This window comes from Camponotus vicinus, unplaced genomic scaffold, assembly GCF_025532165.1.
Source record: "Camponotus vicinus isolate PSW18456_S1 unplaced genomic scaffold, iyCamVici1.0 SCAF_14, whole genome shotgun sequence".
In the NCBI taxonomy this organism is placed as follows: Eukaryota; Metazoa; Arthropoda; class Insecta; order Hymenoptera; family Formicidae; genus Camponotus; species Camponotus vicinus.
Genome location: NW_028141950.1, coordinates 13,537,835 through 13,548,763, shown reverse-complemented (window position 1 = coordinate 13,548,763; position 10,929 = coordinate 13,537,835). Strand labels below are relative to the sequence as shown.

General features: G+C 30.3%; 2 protein-coding genes across 5 annotated transcripts; one reads left to right on the top strand and one right to left on the bottom strand.

Moving 5' to 3' along the window:
* Positions 1 to 512: 512 nt before the first annotated feature.
* On the top strand, positions 513 to 2,613 carry Cycc (cyclin C). 2 transcript variants are annotated; one of them, XM_083088255.1, is made up of 5 exons: positions 513 to 973; positions 1,052 to 1,158; positions 1,567 to 1,773; positions 1,964 to 2,107; positions 2,187 to 2,613. In XM_083088255.1, exons 1-5 carry the CDS (start codon positions 942 to 944, stop codon positions 2,387 to 2,389), a joined length of 693 nt encoding a protein of 230 aa, XP_082944381.1. In that variant the 5' UTR covers positions 513 to 941; the 3' UTR covers positions 2,390 to 2,613. The 2 variants fall into 2 exon arrangements, with proteins under 2 accessions (XP_082944381.1, XP_082944380.1); XM_083088254.1 differs by having other exon boundaries at positions 517 to 973; positions 1,856 to 2,107.
* Positions 2,614 to 4,586: 1,973 nt separating this feature from the next.
* On the bottom strand, positions 4,587 to 9,474 carry Mrn (general transcription factor IIH subunit 4 marionette). Of its 3 annotated transcripts, none has more exons than XM_083088635.1 (7): positions 8,792 to 9,473; positions 8,067 to 8,191; positions 7,615 to 7,820; positions 6,052 to 6,225; positions 5,383 to 5,464; positions 5,076 to 5,220; positions 4,587 to 4,965 (listed from the first exon to the last, which is right to left on the bottom strand). In XM_083088635.1, exons 1-6 carry the CDS (start codon positions 9,303 to 9,305, stop codon positions 5,092 to 5,094), a joined length of 1,230 nt encoding a protein of 409 aa, XP_082944761.1. In that variant the 5' UTR covers positions 9,306 to 9,473; the 3' UTR covers positions 4,587 to 4,965; positions 5,076 to 5,091. The 3 variants fall into 3 exon arrangements, with proteins under 3 accessions (XP_082944761.1, XP_082944760.1, XP_082944762.1); XM_083088634.1 differs by having other exon boundaries at positions 4,590 to 4,965; positions 5,076 to 5,291; positions 5,378 to 5,464; positions 8,792 to 9,471; XM_083088636.1 differs by lacking the exon at positions 4,587 to 4,965 and having other exon boundaries at positions 5,117 to 5,291; positions 8,792 to 9,474.
* Between the last annotated feature and the right edge of the window lie 1,455 nt (positions 9,475 to 10,929).

Sequence of the window (10,929 nt, the reverse complement as noted above, 5' to 3'; positions counted from 1 at the left end):
GGCAACTTCGACTTTTTTAATTTTTTTTTTTTTATCGTTTGTTGATTAATTTCTTACGACAAGCATGGAGCTGACACACACACACACACACACGGGGGGGGGTGCAAGGGGGGCCTTCGGCTCCTCTCCCGCACCCACCCCGTCCCCCTCGCTTCGCGTGAAAAGTTGCAAAGTGGAACCTCGCTTCGCGTGGAAAGTTGCAAAGTGAAACCTTGCTTCGCGTGGAAAGTTGCACCCTCCTGCACTCACCCCGCCGGTAGGGGTGCCTACGGTAGGGTGCAACTTTGCGACCATTTCATTGGTTGAATAGGATAGCTCAACCAATGAAATGGTCCTATTAGGATAGATTTAAGAAATTCTCTAGTCTTAAGATTTGAGAAACGACTATGAATTCCATAGACCTTACAGATATGGACTGGCAATTGCCTATAGTTTCTGTAGAGAAGCAGTGTCCGGAGGAGGTTAGAGAGAGAAACATACTTTTTAGTACTTCTCTTTCTACAAGTGTCCGGACACTTGTACGGACACTTGTAGAAAGAGAAGTACCAAAAAGTATGTTTCTCTCTCTAACCTCCTCCGGACACAGTCTGATATGTATTGCCAGTCCATATCTGTAAGGTCTATGATGAATTCGGACCTCATTGAGGCCTCGTTTGCCACGCATGCGCGAAAAACCTGACCCGCTTGACAACACTGGTCCTAACTCTTACTTGAGGAACTCTAGGGTTCCACCTAAATCAGGGGCATGGCCGCTCTCAGGCTTCTCTCTGATTTTTATATCTGTTTTAAGAATATCCAAGATAGAGTCAGTGAAAAATATGAAAATAATTATTATATCCAAAACAAGACTTAGGACTTCTAACAATTAATATCATTCAACGCATCAAAATTTTTATAGAAGTGAATAATTTATAAAATTTATATATACATATATTTATAAAATGGCCGGTAATTTTTGGCAAAGTTCACATCAGTAAGTTGATTTTTGCATTATTATATACAATGCATTTTTACAGAATGTAGTTTTCATTATATTTTTTATCTTTAATAGCCAGCAGTGGTTACTAGATAAACAAGATTTGGTTAGAGAACGTCAACATGATTTATCAATATTAACAGAGGAAGAATATCAAAAAATATTCATCTTTTTCTCTAACAGTAAGTTGAAATAATAAATTGCAAAATGTAGTGAAATACTTATTAAATAAAGAAGTAACTTGTATTATCTTGTACTTATATTTATATTTTTATAATGTTGATACATTTTTAAATTTTTAGATCTGTATTACAATTTAATATTAGTCAAAATATATAAATTTCATGTTAAAAATTTTAACTGATTTTCATACAATAATTTACAAATAGTAATTTTACTTAGCAAGGAACCATCTCTTTCATATATTTCTATTAAAGATTGAATAATTCTAATACTTATATAGCAGAATATGTGTGTATATATAAATATACTGTGTGTAAATTTATAGCATGTTTTACTGTAATTATATTCTATAATTATATATGATATAGTCTACATATACATAATTATATATATTCATCTGTTATTAGTGATACAGATGCTAGGTGAACAATTAAAGTTGAGGCAACAAGTGATAGCTACTGCAACAGTTTATTTTAAAAGATTTTATGCTCGCAATAGCTTAAAATGTATAGATCCACTATTATTAGCTCCTACAGCAGTCTTTTTGGCATCAAAAGTAGAAGAGTTTGGAGTAATTTCTAATACTAGATTAATAACGACAATGGGAACTGTAGGTAAGTTCTATATATCTGCTATTATAATTTATTGATGATTAATATATTAATGAAGCTATTTGATTGCCTATTCCTTTTTTAGTTAAAAACAAGTTTAATTATGCATATACGCAAGAATTCCCATATCGTACAAATCATATTTTAGAATGTGAATTTTATCTTTTGGAACATTTGGATTGTTGTTTAATAGTATATCAACCATACCGTCCTTTGTTAACATTAATTCAGGATGTGGGACCAGATGATCAATTACTTACTCTTGCATGGCGTATTATTAATGACAGTTTAAGAACAGATGTATGTTTATTATATCCACCTTACCAAATAGCTATTGGTGAGCAATATTATTTTTACAATTTAGTATATTACAAAAAAGAATTTTATTTATATTTAACAATTTATATTTTTTATAGGTTGTCTGCAAATAGCTTGTGTGATATTGCAGAAAGACCTTAAATCATGGTTCGCAGAATTAAATGCAGATATGGAAAAGATTCAAGAAATAGCACGATATATAATTAATCTTTATGAATTGTGGAAAAGATATGATGAGAAGAATGAGATTCAAAGTTTACTGGCTAAAATGCCAAAACCAAAAGCAGCACCACAACGTTGACATCAAATTCCCTGTTTGCCAAACCTTTGGGATTCTTGTTAATACACAGTGAATACTTCAATTAAAAAAAAAAAAATATATATATATATATATATATATGTGTATCTTTCTCATATATATTAACCAGAGATGAAAAGAATTGACAACGAATATTGTCCTACATTTATATATCTGCATTTATATATCTGACACTTTTTTATCCTATATAAAATTATTTTAAACTATGTGACAAATTATAGTGCTTTATTTAATATTCTTATATTTTATCTTCAATGTCCAATACAGCGCGAGACATTATATTTGATTATAGTTTAAATTTTTTTGGATATCTGATACATACACAATAGTTTATGAATTTATAATTTAACATATATAATTTCAATATCAATAATATTGAATGTTGATACTGTGAATACATGAATTTATTTTTCCATAAGTGTTAATTTTGCACATTATATTGAAGATGAAATGTATTAAATTTATCAGGGAAATTTGGTATGAAAAAGATTCAAAAAATTGCATGATATATAATTAATCTGTATGAATTGTGGAAAAAATATAGTGAAAAGAACAAATTCAAGGTTAAGGCCCAGTTCGACAGTGGCCAATTAGCTTAACTAGTAATTAAGTAGTGATGCCAACCACTGAAACAAAATTCGGTAAGCTATTTGCAAGCTATTTTAATTAATATTCAGCTTCGTTCTCATTACGATACCTCATCGCAAAACGAAAATGGATATCAAAACAGATCGTATACGAACACCAAATTTTTGTCATGAGGAAAAACTGGTACTTGTATCATTAATAAAAAAATACAAATTGTTAATAAAAAATAAGCGGACTGATGCTGTGAGTGTTAGAGACAAAGAAGAGGCTTGGCTGAAGATATTGGACGAGTAAACTTGTCAAAATCTAATCTTGTAAATAGCTTACCGAATTTTGTTTCAGTGGTTGGCATCACTACTTAACTACTAGTTAAGCTAACTGGCCACTGTCAAACTGGGCCTTATTGGATAAAATGTTGAAACTAAAAACAGCACCATAATGTTGGCATCAAGCTACCTGCTTGCTAAATGTTCTAAAAATATGCTAAAGTAACTATTAAATTCTTGCTAATATGAAAAATTCATTTATCATAATATACAAAATTGCAATAAGTTTTATTATAATAAATAAAAGTCAAATTACTTTTAAATAATTTTTTGTTGTATAAATTTTAATAGGAATATACACATGTTGTGTTACACACACGCACACACACACACACACACACACACACACACACACGGTAGACCATTTTAATCAATACACGCGAATATCTCGAAAAGGAGAAGTTTTTTCAAAAAATGTTTCAGACAAAAGTTGTATGGTTTCGAGGGGGACATAAGATGGTGCCATTAGTTTGACCTTGAAGAGTCACCTGAAGGTCACGTGAAGGTCACCTCCAACTTTTCAAATGGGACACCCTATATGCTTTTGCATATTCTTGTAGCTTATCTCGAGAGCTTTCCAAAACATTATAAATAAGTTAGTTTTCATTAAGTACTTTTCGAGTTATGAAGCTTGAAATCATTTGTTAATTTTGCATAAACCATAAAATATCTAGTAAGATATTCATTTTTCGATTATCTTACCTTAATACTTTTATGTACAAAATAAAGAGAGGAATCAATTGGTGTAAAGAAAACACAGTTGTTTCGAAGAAAAAATATGTAATTGTTAATTGCAAATTACATATTTTTTCTTCGAAACAACTATGTGTTTTCTTTACACCAATTGATTCCTCTCATTATTTTCCTTTTATTTTGTGCATAAAAGTATTAAGGTGAGATAATCGAAAAATGAATATTTTACAAGATATTTTACGGTTTATGTAAAATTAAGAAATGATTTCAAGCTTCATAACTCGAAAAGTACTTAATAAAAACTAACTTAATTATAGTGTTTTGGAAAGCTCTCGAGATAAGCTACAAGAATATGCAAAAGCATATAGGGTGTCCCATTTGAAAAGTTGGAGGTGACCTTCACGTGACCTTCAGGTGACTCTTCAAGGTCAAACTAATGGCACCATCTTATGTCCCCCTTGAAACCATACAACTTTTGTCCGAAACATTTTTTGAAAAAACTTCTCTTTTTCGAGATATTCGCGTGTATTGATTAAAATGTAAAATACCATGTATATATATATATATATATATATATATATATATATATATATATATAATATTATATAAATATACATATAAAAATTTACTTCATTAATTCGTTATATGATAATTCAAATATCAAAACTTAATCTGATTTGAAAAAAAACTTTGATTAGAGAAAGTTATTTTCTCAATTTATTATAGCAAGAAAATAATTTATTTTGCATTTTTTCTGAGCACCTTTTTCAGAAAATACTTTTTTTGTAGTATTGCTACTTAAGAAACATAATAATGTATATAAAATGCACACACACACACACACACACAAAACTAGATTAATACAAATATTAACTTGAACCCTTTGAGTATCGCTTCCAAAACTTCTTTACATCATCATGACCAGCTTTGGTGACTACCATGGTTCTCTTCCTACAAGATAAAAATACAGTATCTCAATTGTGATATTTATCATGAAATTTTGTGAGATAATAAACTATTTATATTTTAATAAAATATTCGGACCTTAAAATAATAATTACCTTTCACTTTGCCAAATTAATACTCCTGTAGAAAGTGCATGATCTCTAAGAACCTCAAAATCAGTTTGTGAAAGAAATTGACTGTATAAAACACCTTCACTAAATAAAAATCTATTTCTTTCATTTTCCCACAGTTTAATTTGATCTACAATAGTAGGTGGTAATATAGGTGGTCCTCTTTCTATCATTTTACTATGTACATGTTGTTGCAAATAACTATTGATATACATAAAGCAATGTAGAGAATATTTAATTATTTATGTTAGATAATGTTGTAAAATTGATGTATCGAGAAATCATACCCTACTATTTGAGAAGCAGTTATTCCACTCTTCAATGCTTGTCTTATAGAATCTCTTGTTAATATTGATACAACTACATTTGGAAATCTATATAAAAAATATATAGAACTTTAGAGTTTTATATATTGTATATATATTATGTGTATTATTGTGTGCTTATATGTATTATATGTGTATCTCTATTTGTATATATAGAGCGTTTTAGAAAAAAGTATAATGTGCATATTGCGAATGCAACACAATTTTTTAATTTCTTGATGGCTATTTTCACGATTTTACAGGATTTTTAAAGATTTTATTGCATCATTATTAATCATTTGGATATGTGTATGTATGACGGCACTCTTCAAAAAATAAATTTTTTTTATTAAAAAAATCATAATAAACTCTTAACTTGCCATAAATCTACATGCAACATATGAATAAAAATTGTACAAAAAATAATTTAAAATTCCTAAATAATCTAAAAAACAAATATAATAATAGATATTTAAATAGATATTTAAATGCTTGTTAATAAGAATAATAATTTTAAGTTTTATGTCCAATAATTGCAAAAATTTATGTGTGTGTGTGTGTGTGTGTGTGTGTGTGTGTGTGTGTGTGTGTGTGTGTGTGTGTGTGTGTGTGCGCGCGCGCGCGCGCGCGCGCGCGCGCGCGTGTAATACACATACCTATATAACATTTCACAGAAAAGTCCAAGTAATGCAACTTGTAAGTTAGAGTTTGTATAAGCATACACTCGATAATTTGTTTCTACAACTATATATCCTTCCTTATCGGTATCTTTGGCTAAAGGTTTATTTTCGCCAGTAGCAATGTTTAATGCTAATCGAGTAGGATAAAATCTTGCAATAAACATATAATTAATGAAATTTTCAATAACTTTGAATTACTTTATATAACTATATGTGTGTGTGTATATACATATATATACAGGGTGTCCTTGAGCACTACCTCACGCACTTGTCAGGAGATAGAGCGCAGTAAATTAAATAAAGAAGTCTTATTCCATGTAACGATTTTTGCAATAATAATGGAAATATTAATTATTAAAATCGGATGAATGAGAGAAGCGCTCGACCGCTCGAGCTATAGCACGGCCCACCGTGCCAGACATTGCCTGCCGGCGCGCGGCGAGGGGAGGGACAGCGCGCCGCTACCCGTGGTTACCGCCATCGCCATTTTCACGTTTCACGTTTCGAGCGGTCGAGCGCTTCTCTCATTCGTCCGATTTTAATAATTAATATTTCTCTTATTATTGCAAAAATCGTTACATGGAATAGGACTTCTTTATTTAATTTACTGCGCTCTACTTCCTCACAAGTGCGTGAGGTAGTCTCAGGGACACCCTGTATATACAGAGTGTAACTGAAAAAGCGGAGCAAATAGCGTTATTCCTGATGAAAAATCGAGTCGAAAAGTCCTGAACCATTTTTTTCTATAATGCTTAATAAAGCGGTAATTATTAAGTAAAGTTGCGCCAATAAGCACCGACCTTTAGACGGGCGCACGTCAGTGAGCCGCGCGCCTGGTAGTGTGTGTGAGTGCTCCGCCGCTACGGCGCTATGTTATGCCGCTATCGTGCAATATTCTTATGCGTTATAATAATGTGAAAAACTTTAGTTTGCATTAAAAATCATATTTCTTCCATCAAAAGCGTTTCTTTAAAAAAAAATTTCGACAAGGAGGCTAAAGGTCGGTGTCTATTGGCGCAACTTTACTCAATAATTACTTTAATAATACTCAATAATTAATTTAAGTATTATAGAAAAAAATGGTTCAGGATTTTTCGACTCGATTTTTAATCAGGAATAACGCTATTTGCTCCGTGGGCGCTTTTTCAGTTACATCCTGTATGTATGTGTATATATATATATATATATATATATATATATATATATATATATATATATATATATATACATATATATATATATATACACATTCTGTGAAAATATATGGAAATAATAAAATTATATGTAAAAATAGTATTAAATCATATACTAAAATTAGTTGTGAGATCCTTTTTCATTAAATTTCATTAAAATTTTAATAAAATTCGTTTTTAAGAAAATTCATTAATTTTTTTCAAAATTCATAGTATTTAATTATGTTTTATTGAAAACTTTGATTTAAATTGAAATATACTTAATAATCATTATTTTTATTTAAGTTTTCAATAAATCTATTATAATGTCAACAAAACATTTCTGTCAAAGCAAATATATATTTACCTTCCTGCTTTACGTTTTCGTTGGTATACAAGTCCAAATTCTCTCAAATGCTGTAAAAATGTCAAGAGCCCTTCAGACATGCCTTCAGTACTATAATCTTTACCAAGAGTAGAAAAATTTAATTGAAATAGGAAGGTGAGGCACTCTACTAAATCAAGACCACGTGCTTCAATTGTGTCAAGATATTGCAGAATAAAGTACCATACCTTAAATGAAATATTTGCAATGTATAAATTAAACACTTGTAAGTAATGTTTGTAAGTAATTTGTAAGTAATTTTCAGCTGATTAATATTATTATACTGAAGTATATAATAATAATTGTAAGAATTTGAAATATATAATCATATTATAGAAAAATAGATTTTACAATGTATTTCAAAATTTTATATATATATATATATATATATATATATTATATATATATATAAATTAATAAAAATTAATAATCACCTGTGAAGCTGTATCTAAAAGAAGAAATTGAAAACCTGCTTGTGTTATAATTGGGCTTCCATCAGCTTCATCTCTTTTCATTAAACCAGCATGTAAAAGGATTCGTACAGCATCAGCAGATATACCTATTTTGTAAAAAGGTTTAAATATATTTATATAATTCCATTTTGATTAAATATTTATAATTTCTCTGTATTAATATAAAATATAATATGTATCGAAAGCATAATTATGTACGTATATATATATATATATATATATATATATATATATATATATATAAAGCATAAATATAAAGTTAATTCAAAAACATTAAATTATTTCAATAAGATATTTAAAGCAAGAACAATTTAAGATTTAAAGTAAAAACAAGATATTTAAAACATGATTATACATATATATCTCTTTTACATTATATGTATGTTACAATATGTATAGCTTAGGTAAATATCATTATAAGATTTCAAGATTTTTCCTATATAAAAAAAATGAATTTTGATATATTTAAAATTTTTTTATCAACATTATGATTAATATGATTAAAACAAAATCAGTTTTATAAAAATATTTATATCTTGCACATAAGATAATATCTTTGGATAAAAAAATTTCCTACAATAGAAATCAAAATTTCCATCATTATAAATGGCCATTATTATTTGTATAATACATTATGTATTTTATTTATTTGATATTTTTAGAAAGATTTATGAAAGAAATTTTACCCTCTTGCTGTTGGGAACCGACCATATAATGTAAAACACATTCCCATCTTTCTAATGCATAAGAATCTAAGAAAGCCACATCTCGCGGTTTACTATCGGTTTCCAGCTGATTAGACATAGTCCAAGGTTTACCACCTCCCAGCAGTACAATCTTTAAATTTTTCTTAAAGATATTGTTCAGAATCCAACCTGGTAACCCACCAGGTATAGATGCTTCTTTCCATACATATAGATCATTTAAAACTTGCACTACTTTCTGATGTTCCTCGAAATAAAGTTTTGAACACCATGATGCTATAACCGCCTGTGGCACTGGTTGTTCAACAAACAACAGTCTCATAACATAATGCTTGGCAATTATAGGCAACTCGCGGAACACGGCCAAACATATAGGTGGTTTATGATACAATTTATTCAGAATATCAGAAGAACGCGATTTTAGATACTCGTGTAGATTTTTACACTGTAAACTATTCGGCCGTAACAAGTTTTTACCGCCTAGTGTATTAGACATATTTTACAAATAAATTCTAATTTTAAAGTAAAAGCTTGATCTTCTAGAGAAGGGCTTTTGCACACAAGATGCATCAAGAGGCATAGGGTGCGTCCTAAAGTCATTAGGGTTACGATCCAAAACAATATATCCAGTAGCGCAACTCTCTGGGTGCGTTCCGAATTACGCATGAAGCGTGTAGACTGCATAGAAAATCGTTCCGATTTAACCAATGCGCGCATTGGTAGCGCTTTAGTAGCGCTGAGAATTCTCTAGATTGTACTAACCGTACTAAATTCTTAGCACCCTTCAGCGCATTGACTGCCTCTACCATAGACATAGGCCCATATTCTGAAACCTCTTTTGTCGATAAAAGTGCCTCTAAAAGTGGCATATAAGCCTTCTGATTGGCTACAGGCCGCTTTTAGGAGCACTTTTATCGATAAAAGAGGATTCAGAATATGGGCCATAGTAAGTATAGACCGAGCATCCATTGTATAAGGGCCTCCGCACAAGGTGTTCCGTATCGCATTACGTTACGTTAAGTATAGATCGTAAATTTAACTCCGTACGTAAAATTAAACTTCAGTCAACGCACAGAAGAAATCGTAAACGTAAAGACATGTCTTTACGTTACGATTTCTTCTGTGCGTTAACTGAAGTTTAATTTTACGTACGGAGTTAAATTTACGATCTATACTTAACGTAACGTAATGCGATACGGAACACCTTGTGCGGAGACCCTAAGCGTTAAGTATACGAAAAGAAAGACAAAAGATGTAAGATGAGTTTCTTTCTCTCTTCAATGCCAGAGAAGTGGGGAGCACTTCTCCTCATCTCAATAGGGGAAACGACGAACCGGCGCGAGGAGATGAGGAGAAATGCTCCCCACTTCTCCGACATTGAAAAGAGAAAGAAACTCATCTTACATCTTTTGTCTTTCTTTTCGTATACTTAACGCTTATACAATGGATGCTCGGTCTATACTTACTATGTCTATGGCCTCTACTCTCGACTTGAGGCAGTTGATGCGTTGATGCGTTTATGCGATCTATGCGTTTTATGCGTAATTCGAAACGCAATAACAGATAACAGATTCTTTGTATTCGTATTAAGTTAGCCGGAAATTTTTCAGCCAACCAAAAATCTCCTTATGGAATCGTTTGTATTTCGTATGAAGATGTTTGAAGTGTGATTAAAAACGTTTGTGAGTAATTAGAATAATTATAAAAAATTAATCATTTTTACAGTATGTAGTTAGCCAACATAACTAAATATTAAAAATTCTCCTTATGAATCATTTGTATTTCGTATGAAGAGTTTTGAAGTATAATTAAAAAGGTTTGTGAGTCATTCGTTTAATTTTAATTAAATTTTTTTATATTCTGAAGTTAGCCGGAAGCTATATAAAATGGACGCCGTCCTGTGATTGGTCGATTTGCTTATGGTAAATACTAAAATTTTCTCATGTGTACTGACTTTAAGTGTAAACAAAACGAGCAAATTTATCTCTTTTGTAACTTTTAATCCATGACTAATTTATTATTAATTCCGCATAATCGCATATTATATCATGGATCGTGGATAAGCGTAGATAATTGAAATATGTTTTTCTACCAATAAATAAGTAAATCTTTTATAATTG

Bases quoted from the DNA above. Each gene is read 5' to 3' on its own strand.
- Cycc (XM_083088254.1), top strand. From the start codon at position 942: ATGGCCGGTAATTTTTGGCAAAGTTCACATCA. The intron at 974-1,051 runs GTAAGTTGATTT...TATCTTTAATAG, and splicing joins TTTTGGCAAAGTTCACATCA to CCAGCAGTGGTTACTAGATA. The intron at 2,108-2,186 runs GTGAGCAATATT...TATTTTTTATAG, and splicing joins ACCTTACCAAATAGCTATTG to GTTGTCTGCAAATAGCTTGT.
- Mrn (XM_083088634.1), bottom strand. From the start codon at position 9,305: ATGTCTAATACACTAGGCGGTAAAAACTTGTTACGGCCGAATAGTTTA. The intron at 8,192-8,791 runs GTAAAATTTCTT...TTTACAAAATAG, and splicing joins CGGTTCCCAACAGCAAGAGG to GTATATCTGCTGATGCTGTA. The intron at 5,465-6,051 runs GTATGTGTATTA...TTTTTTATATAG, and splicing joins TTCTGTGAAATGTTATATAG to ATTTCCAAATGTAGTTGTAT.